The sequence below is a fragment of the Artemia franciscana genome, chromosome 12, assembly GCF_032884065.1.
Source record: "Artemia franciscana chromosome 12, ASM3288406v1, whole genome shotgun sequence".
Lineage (NCBI taxonomy): Eukaryota > Metazoa > Arthropoda > Branchiopoda > Anostraca > Artemiidae > Artemia > Artemia franciscana.
In genome coordinates, this window is record NC_088874.1 from 41,522,582 (window position 1) to 41,546,558 (window position 23,977).

The window sequence follows — 23,977 nt, forward strand, 5'->3', positions numbered from 1 at the left end:
AAATCAAATGGCTAGGCTATATCAAAATTTTGATCGGGTCTCTTTGGGGAAAACTGGGCTTGGGAGAGAAGGGTATTTGCCCTCCAATCTTTTGGCTTTTGATATCCGTTTTTGACTAAAACTTTTGATATCCGTTTAAATGACCCGTCTCCCAATCTTTGAGGACCACTGATTCAATAGGATTACCCCTGCGAAAAGCAAAAAAAAATAAATAAATAAACACGCATCCGAGATCTTTTTTCTGGTAAAAATTCTAAATTTTACATTTTTAGGAGCTTGAAACATTTATAGTAGAGTTCTCTGATATGCTGAATCTCGTGTGGTATTGATTAAAATTAATGGTCGTTCAGAAAGTGTTTTTCCCCTTTTTGAAAATCAGGCAATTTTTCCAGCTTGTAGCTTTTGATCGGTAACATTAAACTTAATGAATTCCATGTATTCGAAAAGTATTTAAAAAAATTTCTCCTTTATTATTAAAAGCCTGTATTCTAGACATTCGGTTTTTTTGGACCGAGTATCTTAATTAGAGTTTGTTACAAAAAACTGTTTTGCAAACTTTTTCAAGCTGTATTCAAAAATCGACTTTTTCGAGCCCCCAATTACGACTGCGAAAATTCTTTTCTGCTAAAAATGACAGCTCTCCGTGAGCTTTCAAAACACATGATCGTAGTAAAAATAAGCTTTAAAAAGTCTTAAATAAGTAGGACAGACTTTTAAGGAAGTCACGCTTAAGAGACACATATTACCTAATTGAGTTCAAAGTCTAGGAAACTACTGAAGTCAACTCATGGGACTTGGAAAAGTCGATCAAAAGAAAGGAGAATCTTTTTGTGATTAAAAAAGGATGTCTTTTTGTGTTGAAGATGAACCATTTGTCAAGGACAAATTTAAGAGGTAACCAGGGGAGGGATGTCATATTTAATCCAACATACACGAAGAAGATGGCTAGAGGATCTTGCTTCTGTTCTCTCCCCAAAATCTTCAGATTTTTACCCTCTTCCCCATAATTTAATATATTTCTAGTACTCCTTGTGAATAGTAAAAGACACCTGTTTTTAGTTTTCTTTCAGATTTGATGTGCAATCAGCCCCTTCAGGAGATTGCGTTCACGAATGGGCTAGTTCACGGTCCACACTTGAGGTTAAAAGCTTATAAAACATGTGTCCTAAGTTCGATTCCGACATTATTCATTCCTTTCTTTTTTTTCCCCTACTAGTTTGCATGGAAGGGGTGGTTGTAAAAAGTGGGGAGGGCTCTCGTTTGATAGGATAATGAAACTCCTTGTCCCCATTTAAAGACTCAAAACTGATTGGAAGGTGACTGGTCTCTCCTGTGTCTTTATACTACCCTATTCCCCAATCCCCTAATATATTTGATTGCATTTTTGTGATAGTATCATTTTCAGAATAGTCAAAAGGTCCAGCAAATATGCCTTCAGGGATTGCATGACCCCATAAGGCATCCTGAACCCATAAGGCATGGGCCCAAACCGATGGGCAAATTGCCAGTCATATTGACTGGTTCTTTCATACTGAAAGGGGTCTTCTTTGATCTTTATCGTGTGATTAGCTCAGAACTTTTAGGGATTATTCATCTCTAACATGATCACACATTACGTTGGATGTCAGTAGGGGAAGGTTCTTAGGGGGTCAGAAATGATTTAAAATGATTTTGCCCTGATCAATTTTAAACTTACAGCCGTTAAGTCCTTTGGGCAAGAGGAACTTATTGTCCAAATAAATTACTTGAGGACAAAGGATCCCAACAATGGAGCTCGAAGAAAAGCGAAAAAACCTTTTCCTGGCCAGTTTGCACGAAAGGGATGGCTGTAGATACTTGGGAGGGGGCTCTTTCAATTGACAATTAAAAGTTCTAGTATCCGTTCTCGAAGAGATGAAAGTAATTGGAGGGCAGCCAGCCCCCTCCCGTGGTTGTCTCTGCAATTCAATCCCCCATAAGCCCCCTTGGAGCAAGATGAAGATTTTGAGATATCGATTTTGCTCAGAAAAGTCGAAAGGTTTGGAAATTATGCCTCCAAGGTCATTTTCACTCTTAGAACCCCAGGGATAATGGCCCTAAATTATATAAATTACCAATTGTTCACAGATAGGCTTCAGTGCAAGAGACGGCTATGGTTGGTCTTGGTTGTCTCAACAGCTAGGAACTCCTAAAGATCATTCCCCAGGCTGAGATTCGCAAGGTATATTTGAGGATATCTACAGGATGGTGCCAGAGATCTTAAAAAAGTATAGAAGATCGTAAACTACACAGATTTTTTATTCATATGAATTATAAAACCCTCCTTTTCCGCTCAAAATATTAAAAAAAAATTTTGCATTAAACTACTTCTGATCGAGTTTTTGACTGAAAATTCATTTTTTTTTGAAATTCAAATTACAACTAAACATTGGGGATGGCTGACCCCCTGCCCCCTACCCCCCCAAAAAAACGATGTTCCTGCTTATTATGTCTTACATATAACCTTATTAAGCAACTAATTATTTTGGGCGGAATAGTTTTCCATGTTCAACTCAATGACAAGACATAAACGTCTCAATACAATTTTCTTTGCATAATATATTCAACTTGCCATTATCAATTAATCTTTGCGCATAGTACCTTTCGATTTTAGAACGGTTTTGAAACGCATAGTCACACTTTTAATTACAATTTTTTGGATGAAATATTCAATTCAAATAAATATTGCGAAGCAACTAAACAAGGAGATATAAACACATGTGGTTTAATATAAAAAAGAAAAGATAAGATTTAAAAAGTGTCGTTAAAATATTATTTCTCAATATTTTGTGTTTTCAAGGACACTCGTACATTAGCTTTTAAGCTACCAGATATCATATAAAATAAACAAGGAACATATTTATGGGTTTTTTAGCAATAAAAAAAAACTTCTAACAAGAGAAATTATATTAAAGTGGTAATTAATTCCCTTTCTGCCAGAGGTCAGAGACAGTAAAATCAACAAATAAAGTTGCAATATTTTTAATTTAACCACCTTTAATATCGTTTAATTAATTCCATTTGTTTATTTAATAATATAGTTTGATAATGTCTTCACTATTTTATTAATTTATCCAGAGGCTTCCTGCTAGGTCACTCCGTGGACACTTGAAGAGTGGAGGCAGTGCCAGAAGCAATGGTGTAAAACTATATTCACGCTTGGAGTAGCAGAGGGCAAGGGTGGAATGCAAAGTCGTGCCAATCTAAAGAAGAAAGTTTGTAGTCCTTTATATTTTTTTGAATGTGTTTATGAAAGTTATTAGGTAACAAATTGACCGAGTATATGCTAATTATGAAACTTCATTGGTGGGTCGAATTTACACCAAACAGATTTAAATAATAACTAGTGTAATAGGTACTTGTATGATAAACCCACAACAGCTCAAGTTGTTCATTCATTGATTCATTGCCAAACCGATTTTTTTATATCAAAAATATATGAAAAATATCTAATTTAGGCTACATATTTGCACATTAGGAAAAGTGGGGGAAAGTATTTGGACAGAGCGAAGTTGGAAAATAATTCTTACTACATAATATGAGTAGTGATGACATTGTGGAGCCTACGCGAACATCATTGGCATAGCCGTATTAGCACAAAATTTGCATAACTTGATCTGGTCAGCAACTAGATCCGGTCCTAAATCTTCCCCATTAGCATAGTATAAGAGGTACATAGTTTGCATACTTCCATGAGAACATTTTATATTGCTGTCAGGACATGGTTAATATATATTCAACCTTCATTGAATAAGGGGAATGACCAGTTAAGTAAAGCGGTTTATCTTAATTCAGATGTTCCATTAGAATCAGCTTAATCAGAGGAATGAACACTTTAGTAAACCCGTTTATATGAATTCAAATGGAATAGAAGAATCGGTGTAATCTAGAGGAATGACCATTGTGTCTGAGTACCAAACAATTAATAAAAAGCACTTTAGCATACAAGAAACTCAGCTAGTAGGCCAATTCCAACTATCTTAGTTGCTGACTGAGCATCAGAATCTAATTAAAACTACTATTGATTACAATAAACTCAAGTAGCTGATAAATTCGGCGTGTTTAAAGTGTTTACTTGCTAGCTGAATAAAAAAAAGCGCTTTTGACAACAACAAATACAACTACTTGGTAATTTCCTTTTCTTTTAATTGGAGTCTTTTAATTGGTGACTGAGTATCAAAAAAGCACTTTTACATACAACAACTCAGCTAGTTGTTAAATTACAAATGCCAGAGGTACTGACTGAGTATCAAAAACTTAATAAAAGCACTTTTGACTATAATCAGCTCAGGTAGTAAGTAAGTAAGTAAGTACTTTTATTACCCGAAAATTCACTGGAATTACAGCGGAGTACGAGTGGAAAAAGAAAAGAAAATCACACTACGAACATACCCATAAGTAAACACACACTATGTACACTAACAAAACTACTGACACATGATAGCTAGCCACGGGTTCGTCCTTCCCTTAGCCTTTTCAAGGAAATTTACTACCACCCGGTTTATACAAACTGTTGGATCGGACACTCCGTAGTTAAGCATAATATACGAGTTCCTCGTCCACGGAGAAAGTCTCAGAAGGAACTTCACGAATCGGAAAAACAGAACTCTTACTTTTGTACACTGGCCGGACGACAAACAATTCCAAAAAGGTGCTATATACAGTACATGTGGGAGAGCAATAGCATTATACAGCGACGCTAGAAATCTACGGCAGAATCGATGTCTGTCACCAATGATTGATCCGTAAGCAATCTGGATTTTCGCCTCTACGTGTCATACAAGCAACGTTCCTGTCGAGTAGAGGCTTCGACCGATTGGTAAACCAAGGCAGGTAATGCTCTCACTTGGCTTAACAGCTGAATCACCTAAAGGAATACCCCGCGTTGAAGAACAGTAGAGCCGATTTAAACAAATTAAATGATAAACCTATTTTATTACATTCCTACTCAAAACATCAAAATTCTTCGATAGTCGATCGGCAGACCTGTTCAAATTAAGTAGGTCGTCAGCATACGTCATCAAACATCGATCCCTTTTGAAACACAAGGCGTAGCTACCTGGGCTTGTGCCGGCAGAACGCTATTGTTATACAAAGTCGGAGACACAACTGAGCCTTGCCTGACCCCTTTACGCACTAGTACGACAACGGATTCAGCCGCTCTAAGGTTATTGTACATATAACACACAACTCTGACAGTATAAAGATTTAGTCCTTGTTTATACGCTTCTAAAAGGATCTGCACATGCATTGACGAGTTAAACGCCCGGCTTACATCAAAAGAACCAATAACTAACGGGTCACCCGTTGCCTCAGAATCAGACAGAATAGCAGTAAGGGCGAACAGAGCATCAGCGCAACCAAGACCTACTGTAAAGCCAAACTGGTAGTTTGGCATTTGACAACAATTTCTAACATTCGGCAATATAAGCATTTCAAAAAGCTTACATAAAACTGGCGACAGAGTAATTGGGGGTTAGGAGGAGCATATATTAGCTGGCTTCCCTTTTTTCAGGATGGGTGTAAGTTGTCATTTACAGAAAACATCAGGCACAATACCGACTACGAATATGATCTGGTACAATAATGTTAACATTTCGTACAAAAGACGAGTACCAGTCACAAGATGAAGTGGACACAAACCGTCAACTCCGCGCGATTTTTTCTTTTTCAACTTAAAGACATTTGTTGTTACATCTGAAACAGTTACGGTAAAGTCCGGAAGACTCGAATTCGATAACACAGACTCAAGTTGCTCGATATATGGCCTTGCTAAACTGGGATCTGGGACACTAAATTCACTCGTAAAATAGGCTCACCAGTCGTTTGTGTCACAAGGCATGGACTTATGCGTTTATTGGCGGTCTTTCACGCGATCTTTCCATAGACGACTTGGATCGTTGATTATTCTCTCTGTATATTCATGTTTCACATTTGTACGATGCTGCTTGAGGTCTTTCTCAAATTTACGTTTTGTGTGTACAGGGAGACAATTCAACACATCGGATTTTGGGAGACCGCCTTCCCTCCATACCGAGAACCAAAACTTAGCATCTTGACACGCTTTCACTAGCTCTCGATTCTTTGAGAACCCAGGGATTTCAGTATGTTTACGAATTTTCCTAACAGGAATAGCAGCCTTTTCTGTTTTGTTTTTTTAAGCAAGTAAGTAATTTTATTACCCGAAAATTCACTGGAATTACATCGGAGTATGAGGGTAAAAAGAAAAGAAAAGATAAACTCCGAGGGTTTCCGTTGCTGGCCGAGTACCATAAATGTAAAAAGCACTTTCGATTAAAACAAACTCAGCTGCTTGCTAAATTCCAAGTCTTTTAATTGCTGGCTGAGCATCAAATATTAATAAAAACAATTTTGCATAGAACAAACACAGCTAGTAGGTAAATTCTGAGCGTCTTAGTTGCTGGCTGTGTACCAAAATTTTGGAAAAATCACTTTTGACAACAATAAACTGAGGGAGTTTATAAATTCCGAGTGTTTTACTAGCTAGCTGGATACCAAAAACTAACAAAGTATTTTTGACTATAACAAATGCAGGTACTTGGTTAACTCCGAGTCTCTTATTTGGTGGCTGAATATCAAAAATATTTAATAATAACACCTTGCATACAACAAACTCAGCTGAAAGGTAGCTTCCGAGTGACATAGTTGCTGACTGAGCATCAAAAATTTAATAAAAGAAATTTTGACTACAATAAACTAAGGTGGATGAAATTTAATAAGAAAACTTTTGCATAGAACAAACTCAGATAGTAAGTAAATTCCAAGTGCCTTAGTTGCTGGCTGAGTACCAATAATCTAATGAAAGTACGTTTTACTACAATAAACTGAGGGACTTGATAAATTCCTAGTGTTTTAATTGCTGTTTGCTAATCAAAAAATTAATAAAAGCACTTTTGATTACAACAAACACATCTAATTGGTGAATTCTGAGTCTTTCCCATTATTTTACTTGATAGCTGAGTACCAAAAAATAGTAAAAGCACTTTTGACTGCAACAAACTTATCTATTTCGTAAATCCCGAGTATTTTATTTGGTGACTAAGCATAAAAAAATTAACAAAAAAGCACTTTTGACTACAACAAACTCAGCTACTTGGCAAATTTCGAGTCTCTTTAGTGGTGAATCAGTTTATAAAATTATTAAAAAGTACTTTCGCATGCAACAAACTCATCTAGTAGGTATTCTTTGAATGTTTTAATTGCTGACTCAGCATTAAAAATTTAACAAAAAAAAAACTACTGCAAATGCACGGAGTCACATGAACAAACAAACAAAGGTTACTTTTTATTAAGTTAACCACTTTTAAGTTAGGTTCGTCTAGGTTAGGTTAGAATGGCTGACCGCGCGAACCTGACCCAAAAGAACCTAGCTTAAAAGTATTTAATATTATGTAACCTAAACAAACCTATCTTAAAAGTAGTTAAGTGAATGTAACATAACCTAACGCTGTGTTTTTCTTATTAAATTTTGATGCTCAGTCAGCAACTAAGACACTCCAACTTTACCTATTAGCTAAGCTTTTTTGTAAGCGAAAGTGCTTTTTATTAATAATTCAAAGACTCGGAATGTACCAAGAAGCAGAGTTTGTTGTAGTCAAAAGTTCTTTTATTATTTTTTTGGGGATTCAGCAAGCAAGTAAAACACACGGAATTTATCAACTACCTGAGTTTATAGGAGTCAAAAATGCTTTTTGTTAAGTTTTGATGTTCAGTCAGCAACTAATACACTCAGAATTTGCCTACTAGTTAAGTCTGTTGTTTATAAAAGTGCTTTTTATAAGTTTTATGATGCTCAGTTACCAATTAAAAACTCAGAATTTGTCAACTACGTCTATTTATTGTAACGAAAAGGGCTCTTTATTAAATTCTTTATGCTGAGTCAGCAACTAAGACACTTGGAATTTACCTAGTAGCTGATTTTGTTCCATGTAAAAGTGCTTTTTATTATTTTATGATACTCTGTCACCAATTAAAAGACTTGGAATTTACCAAGTAGTTCATTTTGCTGTAGTCAAAAGTACTTTTATTCATTTTTGGTACTCATCCAGCAAATCAAACATTCAGAATTTACCAACTACCATAGTTTATTGTAGTCAAAAGTGCTTCTATTAAATATTTGATGCTCAGGCAGAACTAAGACACTCTGAGTTTACCCACCATCTGAGTTTGTTCAAGTCAATAGTGTTTTTATATTAATTTTCTTATGCTCCGTCAAACACGTCACAAGTCACAAGTAAAACACACGAAATTTATCAACTATTCGAGTTTATGGTAGTCAAAATTGCTTTTTATTAATTGTTTGATACTCAGTCCTCACTAGAAGTATTCGAAAATTAACAAATAGCTGAGTTTGTTGTATTTTTAAAACTGTAAGAAACTTTAGCGTAAAGAGCGGGGCGTTGAGGAGGAAAAGCACCTTTCATATACGGAGTAGTTTCTGTTCGTTTTAAGTTTTAATGTTGCTCCTTACTTTCATTTAAAAACTTGTTATTTATTCAATTTCTGGACGTTTTCGAATTAATGCATGTTTTGATCTTGGCTCTCCGCACATAAATAACTAAAACGCAATTTGCATATCAATTAATTGCAATTAATTGGAGGATTTTAAGAAAAAATGAGCGACGGAGGAGGCCTAGTTGCCCTCCAATTTTTTGATTACTTAAAAAAGCAACTAGAACTTTTAATTTATTACAAACGTTTTCGTTGGGAAAAATATACGTAACTTACGAAATATGTTACGTAACGAACTTCTATATTCCTATGTTTTAATTCGTATGTGATGGGGTTCAACCCTCGTCGATACCTCGCTCTTTATACTAAAGCTTAAATTTTTTTCCAATTCCTTAAGAATGACCTCTGAATCACAAAGGCCATACAATAAATAGTTGAAATTACTAAAAATACTTTAGCGTAAAGAGTGAGGTATAACGAGGAGGTAATCCCCTCATATGCGTAATAATTTTTGTTCGTTTTAAGTTTTAATGCTGCTCCTTACTTTCGGTTGAAAAAACTTTTCATATTTATTTTTTCACTGGTTTTTCAAATAATGCTAGAAAATCCTGCGCCCCCTTCATTGAAATTCTCTTCCCCCATGAGAAATTTCTCCATGTAAATATCCTCCCACGTAACCCCCTCCCCCTCAACTCTCCCCCCTAAACAAAAAAAAACTGAAAACGTCTGTACACTTCCCCGTAACCATTACTATATGTAAACACAGGTTAAAGTTTGTAACTTGCAGCCCCTCCCATAGGGACTGCGGCGGAGTAAGTCGTCCCTAAAGACATAGTTATTAGGTTTTTCGACTACAGTGAATAAAATGGCTATATCAGAATTTTGATCCGGTGACTTTGGGGAAAAATGAGCGTGGGAGGGGGCCTAGGGGCCCTCCAATTTTTTTGGTCACTTAAAAAGGGCACTAGAACTTTTAGTTTCCGTTAGAATGAGCCCTCTCACGACATTCTAGGACGACTGAGTCGAAACGATCACCCCTGGAAAAAAAAAAAAAAAAAAAAACAAAACAAATAAACACGCATCCGTGATTTGTCTTCTGGCAAAAAATGCGAAATTCCACATTTTTGTAGATAGGAGCCTGAAACTTCTACAATAAGGTTCTCTGATACGCTGAATCTGATGGTGTGATTTTCATTAAGTGATTGTATGACTTTTAGGGGGTGTTTCCCCCTATTTTCTAAAATGAGGCAAATTTTCTCAGGCTCTCAGTAACTGATCTTCATGAAACTTATGTATTTAGAATCAGCATTAAAATGCGATTCTTTTGATGTAACTATTGATATCAAAATTCCTTTTTTTGAGTTTTCGGTTACTATTGAGCCGGGTCGCTCCTTACTACAGTTCGTTACCACGAACTGTTTGATTAATGTAACTTTTTTTGGTTTAATGGAGTTTCTCAAAGTTTTTATCGGACGACTTTGAGAAAAAAGGAAGGGGGAGGGAGCCTAGTTGCCCTCCCGGTTATTGTTTACTTAAAAATGCCTCTAACTTTGAATTTTATGTACGATTTTTATTAGCAATAAATACAATTAACTTATAAATTAGCTTATGTAACGAACTTCTATATTCGTATATTTTTATTACTTATATGAGGGGGTTCGTCCCCTTGTCAATTCCTCGCTCTTTACAATAAAGTTCGAATTTTGCTCCAATTCTTCAAGAATAACCCTTGAACCACGAAGGCCGCTTAATTAGAATAAATAGTTCTTTTAAAACTACCAAAAGTACTTTAGCATAGAGAGCAAGTTATTAAGGGAGGGATGAACCCCCTCATGAGTAATGATTTATTTTCGTTTTAAGTTTTAATGTTGCTCCTAAATTTCAGTTGGAATTTTTTTTCATTTCTCATTGTTGTTTTAAATAATGTTGGAAAAAATCCAGCGCCCCCTTCTTGAAAATCTTCGAGAACTTTTAATTTCATTTAGAATAAGCCCTCTCGCGGCATTTTAGAACCACTGGGTCGATACAATCAGCCCTGGGAAAAAAACAAATAAACACGTATCCAAGACCTTTCTTCTGGTGAAAAATACCAGATTTTTGCAGATAGAAGCTTGAAACCTATACGATAGAGTTCTTTGATACGCTGAATGTGATGGTGTAATTTTTATAAAGATTCTATGATATTTAGTGGGTGTTTTCCCCTTTAAAATAAGGCAAATTTTTTCATGCTCGTAACTTTTGATGGGTTAGACTAAACTTGATGAAACTTACGTATTAAATATCAGCATAGAAATTCGATTCTTTTGATGGTCATATTGGTATCAAAATCCTTTTTTTTAGAGTTTCGGTTACTATTGAGCCGGTTCGTTACCACAAACCGTTTGGTTTGCTATTACAGTACCGTCGCGGTAAATAAAGCGAAAATTTACAGTAGCGGAAATATGCCACTGGTAGGGTACAACGATGCATCTTACGGAATAAAGGGGTAGTTCCGGAAAGGAGAGAATAACCAAAGTACTATAACTGTGGTACAAACTGTATAGACTCCTCCGATTAAATCTACCTTTATTGGGCAAAACTTTCACATATACTACCCATAGATTCCTCACATTTAACAAGGTTAATTGACAGACCAACGGAACCAAAACACGTTTATCGATTCTGTCATGTCCTCTCGGTGCAACTTACAGCTTCACTCTTGTCGTAAAATTGCATACCTTACAGGGAACATAGCCCCATAAGCAAGGCCGTATCCACGGGGATGATAAGGACATTCGAACCCCCCCCTGAAATGGTTATTCGACTCATAAAAACATGACAAAAATGAAAATGAACACGTTTTTTGATGCGTTTAAAAGTTTTTTATGTACCCCCTAAAAAATCATTTTTTAATCCCCCCTCGGAAAAGGATCTTTGATATGGCCCTGAGAATATTTTGGTTCCCGAATTATTTTCTGCCGATTTTTCTCCGAAATTTTGGTTTTAATTTGACATCCACCACCACCAAAAAGGTCATAACTGTATACGGAGTTCTTTTCGATTCGAAGTTGAATTTCTAGCGTTGTTTTAACGCCACCATGGTTTTCTGCCACCGTATGTCTTCCGCCACCTTTTAAGTCAGTTTGCGCAAGTAGCCTGTGCAGGTAGTTTTCAGATTTATATCTTTAAATGTGAAAAGGGTGTTTACCGCCACCCAGGAAATCTTACGTCCCCAAGAGAATTAGTTCCTCCAGAGGTTAGGGTCAAATCTTGTCAGACCTCAAATCATATCACAGCGATTAAAAGATTATCACCAACTGGTCAAAATGTATTTATAAGAGCAAATCCAACTGCAGAACCCGAATCAAGTGACAAGAGAAATAATTATGGAAATAGTTAACACAAAGAGTGTGAAAGAAAATGACATTTACATTGTTGACGGTTTCTCGTTTCGGCTCAATAGTAGGAAGAATGGCGATATTTACTATGTTTGTTTCAAAGAAGTTTGCAAGGCCAGGGACGTTTTACGCGGAAACGGAGAGTTCATCGTTACAAAGCCCCATAAAGGGCACGGGCCCGACTGCGCCCATAACCAGATTCTCGAAGAAAGGGCTACTATTCAGAAACGGATTCACGAAGAAGTGACCACTCCTGTCGCAAAAATCTTCCGCGAGGAATCACGGAAATTTATTGATAAAGGTAAGTGCCTTTTCTTTTATCTCAATTGTGGATATCGACTTACGAGTATGTGAAGTAGTTCGTTGGCGAAACCATCTGAAATATCACGCGGGATCTTTAACGACCTTAACTAAGTTATATGTAATGTCCTTTTTCCTTGGTTTCCTATAAAGCAGAGGACTCTATTGGCTTCTCCTCCCTTAGTTATACCAAATAAGCCTGTAGACGTTATTACGTAAGTGCGTATCCTCTAACAAATATTTCAGTAATTTAATAAATCCTGAACGAGAGATCACTAATATATAGCAGATGAAAAAAAGAAATAAGTGGATTCCAAGGTTTTTAGGTGACTATCTTGTTGGCAGTTTAACATATTTTGTTTGTCCCTTAACTTAAACCCCCCCACTCTTAAGTATAGGGCTACGGAGCCAATATATGAACTCTACTTTTTCCTTAATGTTATTATTATTATTATAACTATTTTATTTCCCAAAAGACATACATAGTGCTAACATCGAGTAATGACAAAAAGAAGGAAAAAGAAAAGATACATTCACTTAAATCTCACAACAAAAAAGCACTCATTAAACTATTTTCACGATTTTGCGTATTCATAAAGCGAGACCGGCGTTCTTCAATGACTACAAATGCTTCCGCTATACCAAAACTAAACACAAGTCGTCGGTTGCTCTTCCATAGAGGGAAACCTAAAAGGAACTTCGCATAAGGGAAATACAGTCGGCGAATAGCTGTTTTTTCAATTTGACTAAAAAGTTCCCAAAAGGGTGCTAATGCTAGTAGATGGGGCACAGCAAACGCGTTGTATATCCTTCCTAGAATTGCCCGCTTATACTTGGATTTATATGAAAAAAGATGTCCATACGTCCTTCGCAGTCTTTCACTTAAAAACTCAAGCAGCAGGGTCCTAGTATACTTTAAACTAGAGCCAATTGGCAAACCAAGGTAAGTAATACTAGACGAAGGCTTTGAAAGATGCGATCCAAGGCGAATATTTTCAGCAGATGAACGACTAGTCGACTTTCCTACTACAACAACTTCACTCTTTTCTTGGTTAAATCTAAGACCAATCTGTTTATACTCGTAACTTAAAATATCAAAATTCTCTTCTATACCAGCATACGTCCTATTTAAATTCAACATGTATATGTAATATGTTATATGTTATATGAATATTTTATATGTAGCCCCAACCCTAGGGCTACGGATCCGATCTATGACCTCGACTTTTTCCATAATGTTATATGTAATAAGTAATATGTATATGTAATATGTTGTCTGTAATATTTTATAAGTAATATTTAACATGTAGCCCCAACACTAGGGCTACGGAACCAATCTATAAACTTGACTGTTTTCTTGACCCTAAGAATCCTTACAACAAATGTCATCAAAATATCTCACTCCCTTCGAGAGTTATTTACTAACACCAAAAGTGGTAAGTCTTTAAGACTTGTGCTGACAGACAGACAACTTTTGCGATTTCATAGGTATCCCTCCACTTACGTTTTGGGATCCCAAAAATCAATCGACTGTCGTTGTCAATTTCGTTGAAAGATCCTTTTAAAAAATTAATTGCTTCCGTCAGCTCTTAAAGCTTGTATATAAAATGTTCATCTTTCTTTGGATTCCATGTTTTTTTTTTCTTCATTGGCGCTTGTGATTTTGCAAAATCTTTTTATTTATACCGGTTTTAGGCAAAAATTAGGATTCGTGATCCTTCTTTCCAGTCATGACTCCAGTATTATAGTGTCTACTTTAGAGTTTTAGAATATCCTAAGTATGTCTGCTTTAACGTTTTAGAGCATTCTAAACCTTCTTTTTAACTTCAGAATTGGATGTCGTCACGAAAGTGCCAATCAATATCACAGCGTCAACAAGCATCTTTTGGAAATCAGACGGCAGTCATCTCGGTTTGACCGAAACCCTAGTTCCGCTGTAGACCCAAGTCTTGGTTAACTTCTCTAGGTAAGGAAGCTGGGACTGTTTTGAAAAATTTTCAATTTAGTTTTATTGATTTTATCCTGTTGTAGGTTTTTTCTTCTTATATATTTATGTCTTCCTGAGGATGGCCCTTGGACATAGGGGCGAAATATGCATTCTAATTTGTTTCCCACTGTCTTGTAAAATTCCCTATTGTTCTTCTTGCTTCTGGTGTTTACATATTTATCTATTGCTGAATTACGGACAGGGGTGGATCCTTGGAGTGGTATTGGGGGCACATCCCCCTCCTTCACAGTGTCAAAAGTTGAGTGAAAAATACCAATGGATGGCTATGCATCACTACCCCTGCCCCTACAAATATTAATTCTTTATCAGCCTACCCCCGCGCCCAGGAGCCCTGAAGGTATTAAAGAGCCTCGATTTTTATTTGCTATTCCTAACTCCCTCTTTTATTGTTAAAAGGTGCACATTGATAAGTTCTTTTTACTTAAAAACTTGTTTGTTACAAGCTAATAAGCATTTGATTAAAACTGATACGTAACTTGAATCACGTAGCAGCTAATAAATACGAAGTTTTAAGCAAATGGTCTATAAAAAAAGGTATTTAATCACATTATTTTGTCGAAGTTGATAAGAGAACTAACTAAATGAATTTACATAAAAGGATAATATTATTACTGTCAGCATGGCCGTATCTATAAGGGCGATTTATCTGGTTTTGAGCCCCCACCCCCCCAAAGAAATCTCCGAGCCCTAGAAAAGTAACAAAAAAAACATGATAACTAATTTTTGCACGCGGAAACCATGATTATCACTCAAGTCTGAGACGTGCAAAAATCATTTGACCTATAATCTACTGGTGCCAATTCAAGGAAATGTAGGCGCTGGGGCAATAAGTATTTTTCAAAATTATGGTGGGTGGGATTCTTTTTTCTGTTTTTTTTTTTTTTTTATAAAAAAATTAAAAATATCAACAAGTATTTTTATAAATCTAGAAGGGAAAATCCCCCCCCCCAATTGAGACAACTGCTATGATGTGACAATCGTTAAATTTGAATCAGAAGATGTTCTTCGGTCAGTCGAACAGTGTTATTACCAAATTAGACGAATATTCGAAAGCGACAAATAAGATTACAAAAATAGTAGGACAATACAAAATTGTTATTTCTCTTGTCAAAATTCTTGAGCGACAAAAACAAAATTTTACAAAACCAAAAAAAGCTTGAAGAAGAGAGAAACGAGGATAATAACACCCAGTAAAAAAAGAACAAAGATGAGAATTCTTCGTTGTTTTTTACTGGCTGTTATTTTCCTCGCTTCCCACTTCCTTGCGTTTTTTTTTCATTCTGTCGTGATTAGCCACATTGTGGTCGCAAAAATAATTTAACAAAAACTTATTGCATCAATAGTGGCACCATTTCACAGAAAAGGGGGAGGGATTGGTTAAGATTTTTTTCAAGTCTTGTAAATGAAAAAAAACATCTAGAGGGGGGGGGGAAGTATTTTCGTTTCTTCTTAATTTCTTATGATAAAAGTAACAATAAAAGGACATTTTTAAAATCTTGGAGGGGGCAATAAAATAAACCCCTAACTGTAGCCATATTTATCAATCCTCACATATTTGATTCTCCTAATCTATACCTCTATATCTCTACCTGTATACCTACTTTTATACCAAATATATAACTGTACCTATATACCTCGACCCTCCGAATATATACTTCAATATAGACCCTTCAAATATGTCGAAAACATGATTCCATTAACAGTGGTTACGATTCATTTTTTTTTAGTTTTTCCAGTCGGGTTTTTTTCCAGTTCTTAAAAGAAAAAACAAAAAAGTGTTCTTTCAAAATCTAGGTGGTATTTTCATTTCCTTTCAATTTTTAAAGAAAACAACATTAAATAGACATTTTTCTAAATCTAGGAGGGGGCAATTACAACAGCCCCCAATTATTGCCCCTATTCATCAATGCTCACATATTTGACCCTCAAAATATATTGAGCATACTTGATTCAAAGCGTTTCTCAACAGAATGTGCTTCACAATTATTGTGACAAAAAAAATTCGTCATGGTTTTTCCGAACTGAATTCTCGTATCATAAGTTGTATCTACAGGAAGCGAAAATTGCCTGTTGGCCGAATAACGGGAGTGTGACGAATCCGTTGACTTGTTTCGATAAAAGACGGATTGGCGGCGAAAGAATCTCCGGCCATCATTATCTACGGTGGTGAATGTCTGCAGTCGAGTTAGTTTTAATTTTTAAATATGGAAAATAATTTAGAAACAAGGGATATATGTGATTTTACTTTGTCAAAAGTTAAGTGTGAAATTAGTCAGAATGACTCGGAATCGGAATCAAGGCATTGTGGAGTTGAAACCCTTAATTTTTACGAAAAAGTGAACAATAGGCGAAAAATTGGCCCCCCATGCAAAGATGGCTGTTATGAAAAATTGGGGCTTGACAACGTAGAAATTATTTTTGAATTGTTTTGGGCATTAGGAAGTTTTAGTGAACAGAATGAATACATAGCCCATCATGTGAAAAGTGTTGACCCAAAACGGGTTAGGGTTAGAGATAAACCGTCAAGAAAATCGAGAACTATTTCTTATAGTGTCACCATTGATAATGTCACCATTCCTGTTTGTCGTTTAGCCTTTTATGGTATTCATGCCATTACTGAGCGTCGGGTCAGAGCTGTCATTGGAAAAGCAGCCTCAAGTGAGGTTAAGCTAGTTGATTCACAGATAAAGCCCCTAAAACTAAGGGTTGCTCAAGTCCACGTAAGTAATATACTGTTTTTTAATGCTAGTAGGTATTTGGGGTAGTCTTATTAGCAACAAATTGGGTAAAATTCTAGGTGATTCACTTCTTGCTCTCTCAGAAAAGGGTTAGGTTAGGGAAATGAAACTTTCAGGTATGGGTCTACAGGCTAAAATATATGCTGGGAAGGTATTTTAAAGTACCCACCTCCACTCCCTCTCCCTCTAGAGAGCCCTGAAATTCGCCTACATGACATGTCTATACATATTGAAATTTTGACAAAATAACATTTTACCTTGATTTTCAGTTACGATGCTTTTTCTCTGCCTTTAGTTCTGAAAATTTAATTACTGTTATTTGAGTAAAATTCTGAGCCATATCAATGTTTTTTTTTTGTTTTTTTAGGAAATGTATTTGCATATCTTTAAAACCTCATAAATTGGGATTGTGCAAAGTTATGAATATGAAAACAATTTTGTTGTACTTCATTCAAGCAGAAGATCTATTTGGCAAGATTTCACTTTTATAACCGCATATTTTTGAAGGTCATCAGAGGTCAGGGCCCTCTACAGGGAGAAGGAGTGGAGGTAGGTATTTCAAAATACCTTCTCGGGACATACTTTAGCCTGTACACCCATCCCTGAAAGTTTCATTTTCCTAACCTAACCCCTTTCTGAGATAGCAAGAAGTCAATCAACTAGAATTTTACCACAAATTGAAAGCAACAATAGCTGTTAATAATTAAAATGATGTTAACTATTTAATGTTACTAGATACTCGGGGTAGTCTCACTAGTAACAAATTGGCGGCAACAACAGGGATTCCAATTTCAGTTAGGGGGATGGTAATTGCTGCTCCTCAATATATGAAATATGTTTTTGCATTTCGAGTTTTAAAAAAATCCCCCTGATTATACTTATTCTAAACTACTTACATTAACAACAAAATTCTCATTTCGTTATTGCAGAAAAAGTCTATATAAGTGATTTTATATTCGTGTTCATTTTCGTTACATCCCTCCGTCTCTAGTCGGGGACCGAACAAATAGTTAATCAAAAATAAAAAGAATGCCAACCATCGAAATCAGCATATTTTGTACATACAGCTTCAATCTGCAGAAAGGTGTTGGGAGGGGGGAGGGGGGTGGTATGCAGATAAACTGGAACCAACGTTCAAAATCCATTCAATAGGCATTTTCTGGAGGAAGTAAACCAAGAATTTTGTTATTACAGCACATTGATAACAAATACGCAAGTAACAAGGTAATTTAACTATAAAATATAACATATAACAAGCTTAAAATATAACTAGGTAACTTAATACTCAGGAAGAATTCTTCATGTTTCATACCGATGTGTATATAAACTTGACGACACTACAGATGTGGAGGCAGGATTGCTCCCCATGATGTTTTTCATCCAATCCCTTCCGCAAGAATTATATCAAGGAGAGCCTTTGCCACCCCCCCCCGTAAATACTATTTTTTCTGAACTTCTGGGTATTCCTTACTCACATTATCAAAAAAAGAGTTTTTCTATCATTGCCCCCCCACCTATGCCGAAAAAATAATCATGTGTGAATGCCTGCCATCCACCTATGCCTTTCCCGAATAATTCGCAGTTAATTCCCGGTAACCATTATTTTGGGTGCAACCAATTATTGATTTTTTTTTAATGAAGATATATAAAAACAAAATAGTAAAAATAGCTATGAAAATAGCAAAATAATACTAGCAATATCTGCAAATAAAAATAATTGGTTTTCAAAATCTAGGGATAAGGCCGTAAAATAAAATAGGTAAAATAAAGGGAAAAAATAAAAAATATTAAAATTCTTCTAAATTACCAAACAATGCCCAAAAGTATTGGGAATTCTCTACTCCAAATCTCCTTGTTCTTATTATGGTGTAAGCCTAGATTTGGGGCTACTGAGAATGAAGAAGGATGACATTCTTACGTCATTATATGCAGAAAAATTGTAGCTAACACATTTTAAAGGTGCTTCTACTGCACTTCACCCACAACCCCTCCTAATGTGCGAATATGTAGCCCAAATTATATATTTCCCACGTGTCTTCCTCTTTTTTTTTTATTTCGCCAGCGGTGATTCAATTTACGGATACACGGGTTGAAACAAAAGTGAAGCATGGCAAAATGCTTGTGAAACATAGACCGGTAATTTGTGTAATATATTTTTACATTAGGGGGTTAAGGGTAAGTTATAGTGGAAGCAACTTCAAAATATGTTAACTACATTTTTTTTACTTATTATGAAGTAATAGCTGTTCCCTTAACATCTTTCCTTCTCAACAGCCCCAATTCTAGACAAATACCCTTCTTATTATTTTAGGTGGACACAAAAAACTAAGTCGAAATCTCTGGCCATAAGGCATTGCCTCTACATCTAAAAACAACTGAGCAATCAGTACCCCTTTGGGCGTAGTATATAAAATGGAGCTTCAATGTAAATGGGGCTTAGATAAATTTTCCGATATCTTTATCAAGGCCGGGTTTTTTGTGCATATGTTTCTTGATTTCAACTGCCGTCCCCCCTCAAAAAAATGTATTTGATAAATGTCAAGAAACATATACATGACGAAAGCTTTATTATTTTTAATCCGTTTTAAAAATTTAACTTTATTTGCTTTTGTGCACTAAGAAACATATCAAGAAACATTTACACAAAAAAGTCACCCTTAGCAGAGATACCGGAGAAACTTATGTTAGCCCCATTTATAGAATTTTTATTCTTAAACAGCTATTTCACAACCAATATCTGGTAATACCATACATGGTAAGTGATTAGCGTTCAAAAAAGCTGTACAAAACATGATTTCTCATGTTTGAATAGCCGTTCAATGTATGATGCTTTTAAGTTGTTTTTTTGTCCTTGGGACCTTTATCCGTATTTTTTACTCTTTATTTACTTTTGTGCACCGAGGACGGTTGAACCTAGGTCTCAACCCAAATATCTCCACTCTATTCCTCTTTTTCTTCACTGGTGGGAATTATCCTCGATTTTTCTTTTTCATATTTTTCCCCTCTAGATGGAGAAGGGATGAAGGTAGTTACTTCAAAAGACTTTCTTAGGTCATAATCAAAATTGCATTCAGGTCAACTCTAGGTAAAAATGTAAAGGTAAAGGATACGGCATTAGACTTTACAGTCCGTACCGGCGGTGCTGATCTCCGTTTCTTGGCCCTTCAGCCAGGAAGTACAATGGGGGGTTGGGGGCCAGCCATCCTGTGCTTTCGCACACCCTTCCTGTTTACCTTCCCCAGATTTCTCCAGGTATCGATTTAGAGCTTGGTCGACTCTGGCTAAGCTTACAGAGTCACGCCACTGACCCCAGTCCCAAACCGAAGAATTGGGTACACTGGGACTCGAACCCGCGTCCTCTCAGACATGAGATCCCGAATCCCGCGCATCAACCCACTCGGCCAGGACGGCCTCAGGTTAACTCTAAGGGAAAAAGAAAAGATTGGTCTCTAACCGTCTTTATTACAACAACAGCTAGAGCAGTTTATTGCATCTCAGCCATAGTTAGTAAGAAATAACATTCAATGGGCTATTTCTGCCTTCTTAGAGTCAGAGACCTCTTCGTGACTGGATCAAGGGTGAGGACCTAATTGGAGTAAATGGATGACAACCCAGAGTACATGTCCTAAATATGGCCACCTCTTCTTCCTTAGAACAGCAGTAATGAGATGGTAGCCGGTCCTATTACGAATTTCAGAGTTGCTAACTCTCTGTTGCCAGCTTATATTAAAAATTTTCCTTAGGCACATAAATTCGAATTCTCTTTTCGAGCTGTTAATTCATCTTTCAGCAATCACTAGCGTGGAAGAGTATGAAGAGCACATTGCTATTGAAGAGACGTAACTGCAGTCGCCAAAAATACTTGCTGCTGCTTCAAATGGGCTTTAGCTTATTGAAAGATCCGGTTGACTGACTGATTCTGCGTTCAATCTTGATCATTGTTTCTCTATTGCTATCGATCTAGGTACCCAGGTATTTGAAGTCCTTTACCTGTTCCAGATTTGTGCTCTTGTATTGCAGAGAGCTTGTGATGGACATGCTCTTTGTTTTGTCAACGTTAATGATTAGCCCGACTTTTTCTGAATTTTCTATAACTGCGTCAAGTAGCTGCTCTAACCCATGTTTAGAATCTTCTACCAAGACTGTGTCATCCAAAATCCAAATCAGAGAGTTGGTCACTGCTCACTTTTATGCCAAAGACAGAATTTCGTCTTAATACGTAGTCCATCATAGCTACAAAAAGACATGGGGAAAATACACATCCCTGACGCACACCCGTCATGATTTTGAAGAATCTGGCTGCGCCCTTATCGGTCTTAATGCAGCGTTTAGAGTTTTCGTATAGGGACATAATTATGTTCACTAGTTTTTCTGACACACCCTAATACTTGAGGACTCTCTACAAACATTCTCGGTCAGCCAAGTCAAACACCTTTTCGAAGTCAATAAATAGTATATATAGCTTATTGTTCCCCTCTTTTGATTCCTCGACAAGCGTTCTCGGTACAAAATTAAGCCAGAGCACTATCTGCCACTTCTAAAACGATACTCTTCTTGTTGCAGATGTTTATCTAGTGCATCTCGAATGCGGTACAGTATAATAGAAGAATTTGCATGCTACAGGAAGAAGGTTGATACCTCTTCGATTATCACACAACATTGTGTCACTCTTTTTGAAGATTTTCACCAATATCTACTTGGTCCATTCACGAGGAACCTTCCCTGTTCTCCATATATTGGTGAAAAGAGCAAGCCACACTGAGAGACATGTTCTTATTCACTACATCAGCATTTCTGCTGAGATTCCGTCTATGCCAGGGGCTCTTTCGTTTTTTAGCCTTTTCGCTGCATATTAGACTTCGGCAGAGCTTGGCAGGTCTGTATTGATGTCGAAATGTCGAACACCAGATCACTATCTGCCGCTTCTAAAACGATGCTGCTCTTCTTGCAGATGTGTATCTAGTGCATCTCGAATCCGGTACGATATAATAGAAGAATTTGCATGTTACAGGAAGAAGGTTGATACCTCTTCGATTATCACACAACATTGTGTCACCCTTTTTGAAGATTTTCACCAGTTTCTCCTTTTTATTTCTTTCTCTGAGGAGTTGATTCATGTTATGACTTTGATTTAGGCCAGTCATCTTTCTTTTTTTTCATTATTTTAACTACCCAAATACAGAATTTATTGCTTGTAATAGCTGTTAATATATATATATATATATATATATATATATATATATATATATATATATATATATATATATATATATATATATATATATATATATATATATATATATATATATATATATATATATATATATATATATCTTAGCTTTATTATGCCCTTAATACCAGGACAATTGTCGAAGTGTCTTTATTATGAAAAGTTAGCTGATTTTTCTGTCTTTACAGGATTCACCAAAGGTGCAAGGGAACGAACCAATACATCGTGGAGAAGGTGACTTTCTTGCCGATCTAGATCTTGCAGAATTGGGAAGAACATCAGTCAATAGTACTCCTCCACAACCTTGCACACAGTCAAGCTTTGAAATCCATGATCAACTACATGAAAAAAGGGAATCGTTTATAAGCAGCGATGAACCTGCTTACAAGAGAAATAAATTAGACAGTATGAGTGGTGGTAGTATACTAGTGAAGCCCCTGCAAGAATTGCTGCAGATACCTGATCCACCTTCCTGGGTCTTTGATGAATTTGATGCATTTGGAAAAATTGTCGCAGTACATTTAAGACAGCTTCCGTTGAATACGGCTTTAGAATGCCAGTCTGATATAACTCAGTACCTAATTAATAAAAGACTGGGCCAAAGAACGAAATTGGACACGAATTCTTCTGTTCTGTCTTGTCAAAGTCTATCTGCCCCCTCTCAATCGTCAAATATTTCAACGTCATGTTTTACCAGTGGACTATCAGAAACATTGTAAATAATATTTCTCTTCAGTCTCTCTTCAACTCAATTCAAGTTTTTTATTCAGTTTTGTTAAGCTCTTTCCGCTCCTCTCTATCCTCAAATAATTCAATATTATGTTTTTGCAACTGGTTATTAAAAGCATTACAAATATTATCTTTGTTCTTCAGTTTTCAGTTTGATTCAAGCATTCTGTTCAGTGTTTTTAAACTGTTTCTGCCACCTCTCAAATATTTCAACATCATGTTTTTGAAATCGGTCATCAGAACCATTAAAATAATGGTAATTGCTTATATGCACAAATAATGGTAATTGCTTATAATCTACCATGAATTGATTCAAAGTCTTCAGTTTGATTCAAGCATTCTGTTCAGTGTTTTTAAACTGTTTCTGCCACCTCTCAAATATTTCAATATCATGTTTTTGAAATTGGTCATCAGAACCATTACAAATAATGGCAATTGCTTATAATCTACCATGAATGACTATGAGCTTCAAAATATAACCAAGCGTGGCTGGAAAGACGTCCTGAGAAAAGAGCACAGCTGACACCCTCCCCCCTAGAAGACCCCCCTTGGTGCTACCATTCAGAAGATATGCGTTTCTGTTCAATCAAATATTATTTAAATTTCTTTGAGCTAAAGGTGATTTGCAACAGAAGATGGGACTCGGGACACAAACGAAAAATGATCATAGGTGTGAGGGGTGGGGCCCCCTCGTATAGATGACCAGCGGCCTAACTTAAAATCGTAGCTATTTTCCCTATTGAACGTTAAAAAAATTGAGACTAACTGATTCAGGAGATGAACCTTGTTGATCAGGTATGTGCGCAACTAGGGCAAAAGCCTAAGGATCCGTGTTCTCCTGAAATCTTGATTTTGTTTTCATAGTTTTTATATTTAATCCTTATTTATTGCTTATCTTTGTCTTTAATGTATAGGTTTCCCACTCCCTAACCAAATCTCGAGAGCATACCTGATGTGTTTAGACTATTTTATAAGAATAAGGATAGTTGAAAAAAGAATGGTGCAATTTCGGCAAAGAAAAAAGATTTCTTGACCACATACTTTTTCCACAGATTCCCTCCCGCACAATTTCAATGGATTGGTGCCAGTATGCCTTTTAGCGACC

At 36.2% G+C, this 23,977-nt stretch overlaps 2 protein-coding genes across 4 annotated transcripts in view; one reads left to right on the forward strand and one right to left on the reverse strand.

The window, feature by feature from the left end:
• Positions 1 to 22,999, forward strand: part of LOC136034142 (uncharacterized) — a 142,752-nt gene extending 119,753 nt beyond the window's left edge. Inside the window, exons 7-10 of one of the 3 annotated variants that reach the window (XM_065715324.1) lie at positions 3,111 to 3,237; positions 13,998 to 14,133; positions 16,229 to 16,895; positions 22,332 to 22,999. In XM_065715324.1, the coding sequence (XP_065571396.1) occupies positions 16,380 to 16,895; positions 22,332 to 22,862 (1,047 nt within the window). In that variant the 5' untranslated portion in view covers positions 3,111 to 3,237; positions 13,998 to 14,133; positions 16,229 to 16,379 and the 3' untranslated portion in view covers positions 22,863 to 22,999. Of the gene's footprint in view, positions 1 to 3,110; positions 3,413 to 9,208; positions 12,169 to 13,997; positions 14,134 to 16,228; positions 16,896 to 22,331 lie in introns of those variants that run through there. The other 2 variants (XM_065715325.1, XR_010619122.1) reach the window with 2 other exon arrangements.
• LOC136034140 (titin homolog) overlaps positions 12,672 to 23,977 on the reverse strand; it is a 166,138-nt gene continuing 154,832 nt past the window's right edge. Inside the window, exon 13 of the mRNA XM_065715318.1 lies at positions 12,672 to 12,854. Coding sequence (XP_065571390.1) covers positions 12,804 to 12,854 — 51 coding nt within the window. The 3' untranslated portion in view covers positions 12,672 to 12,803. The remainder of the gene's footprint in view (positions 12,855 to 23,977) is intronic.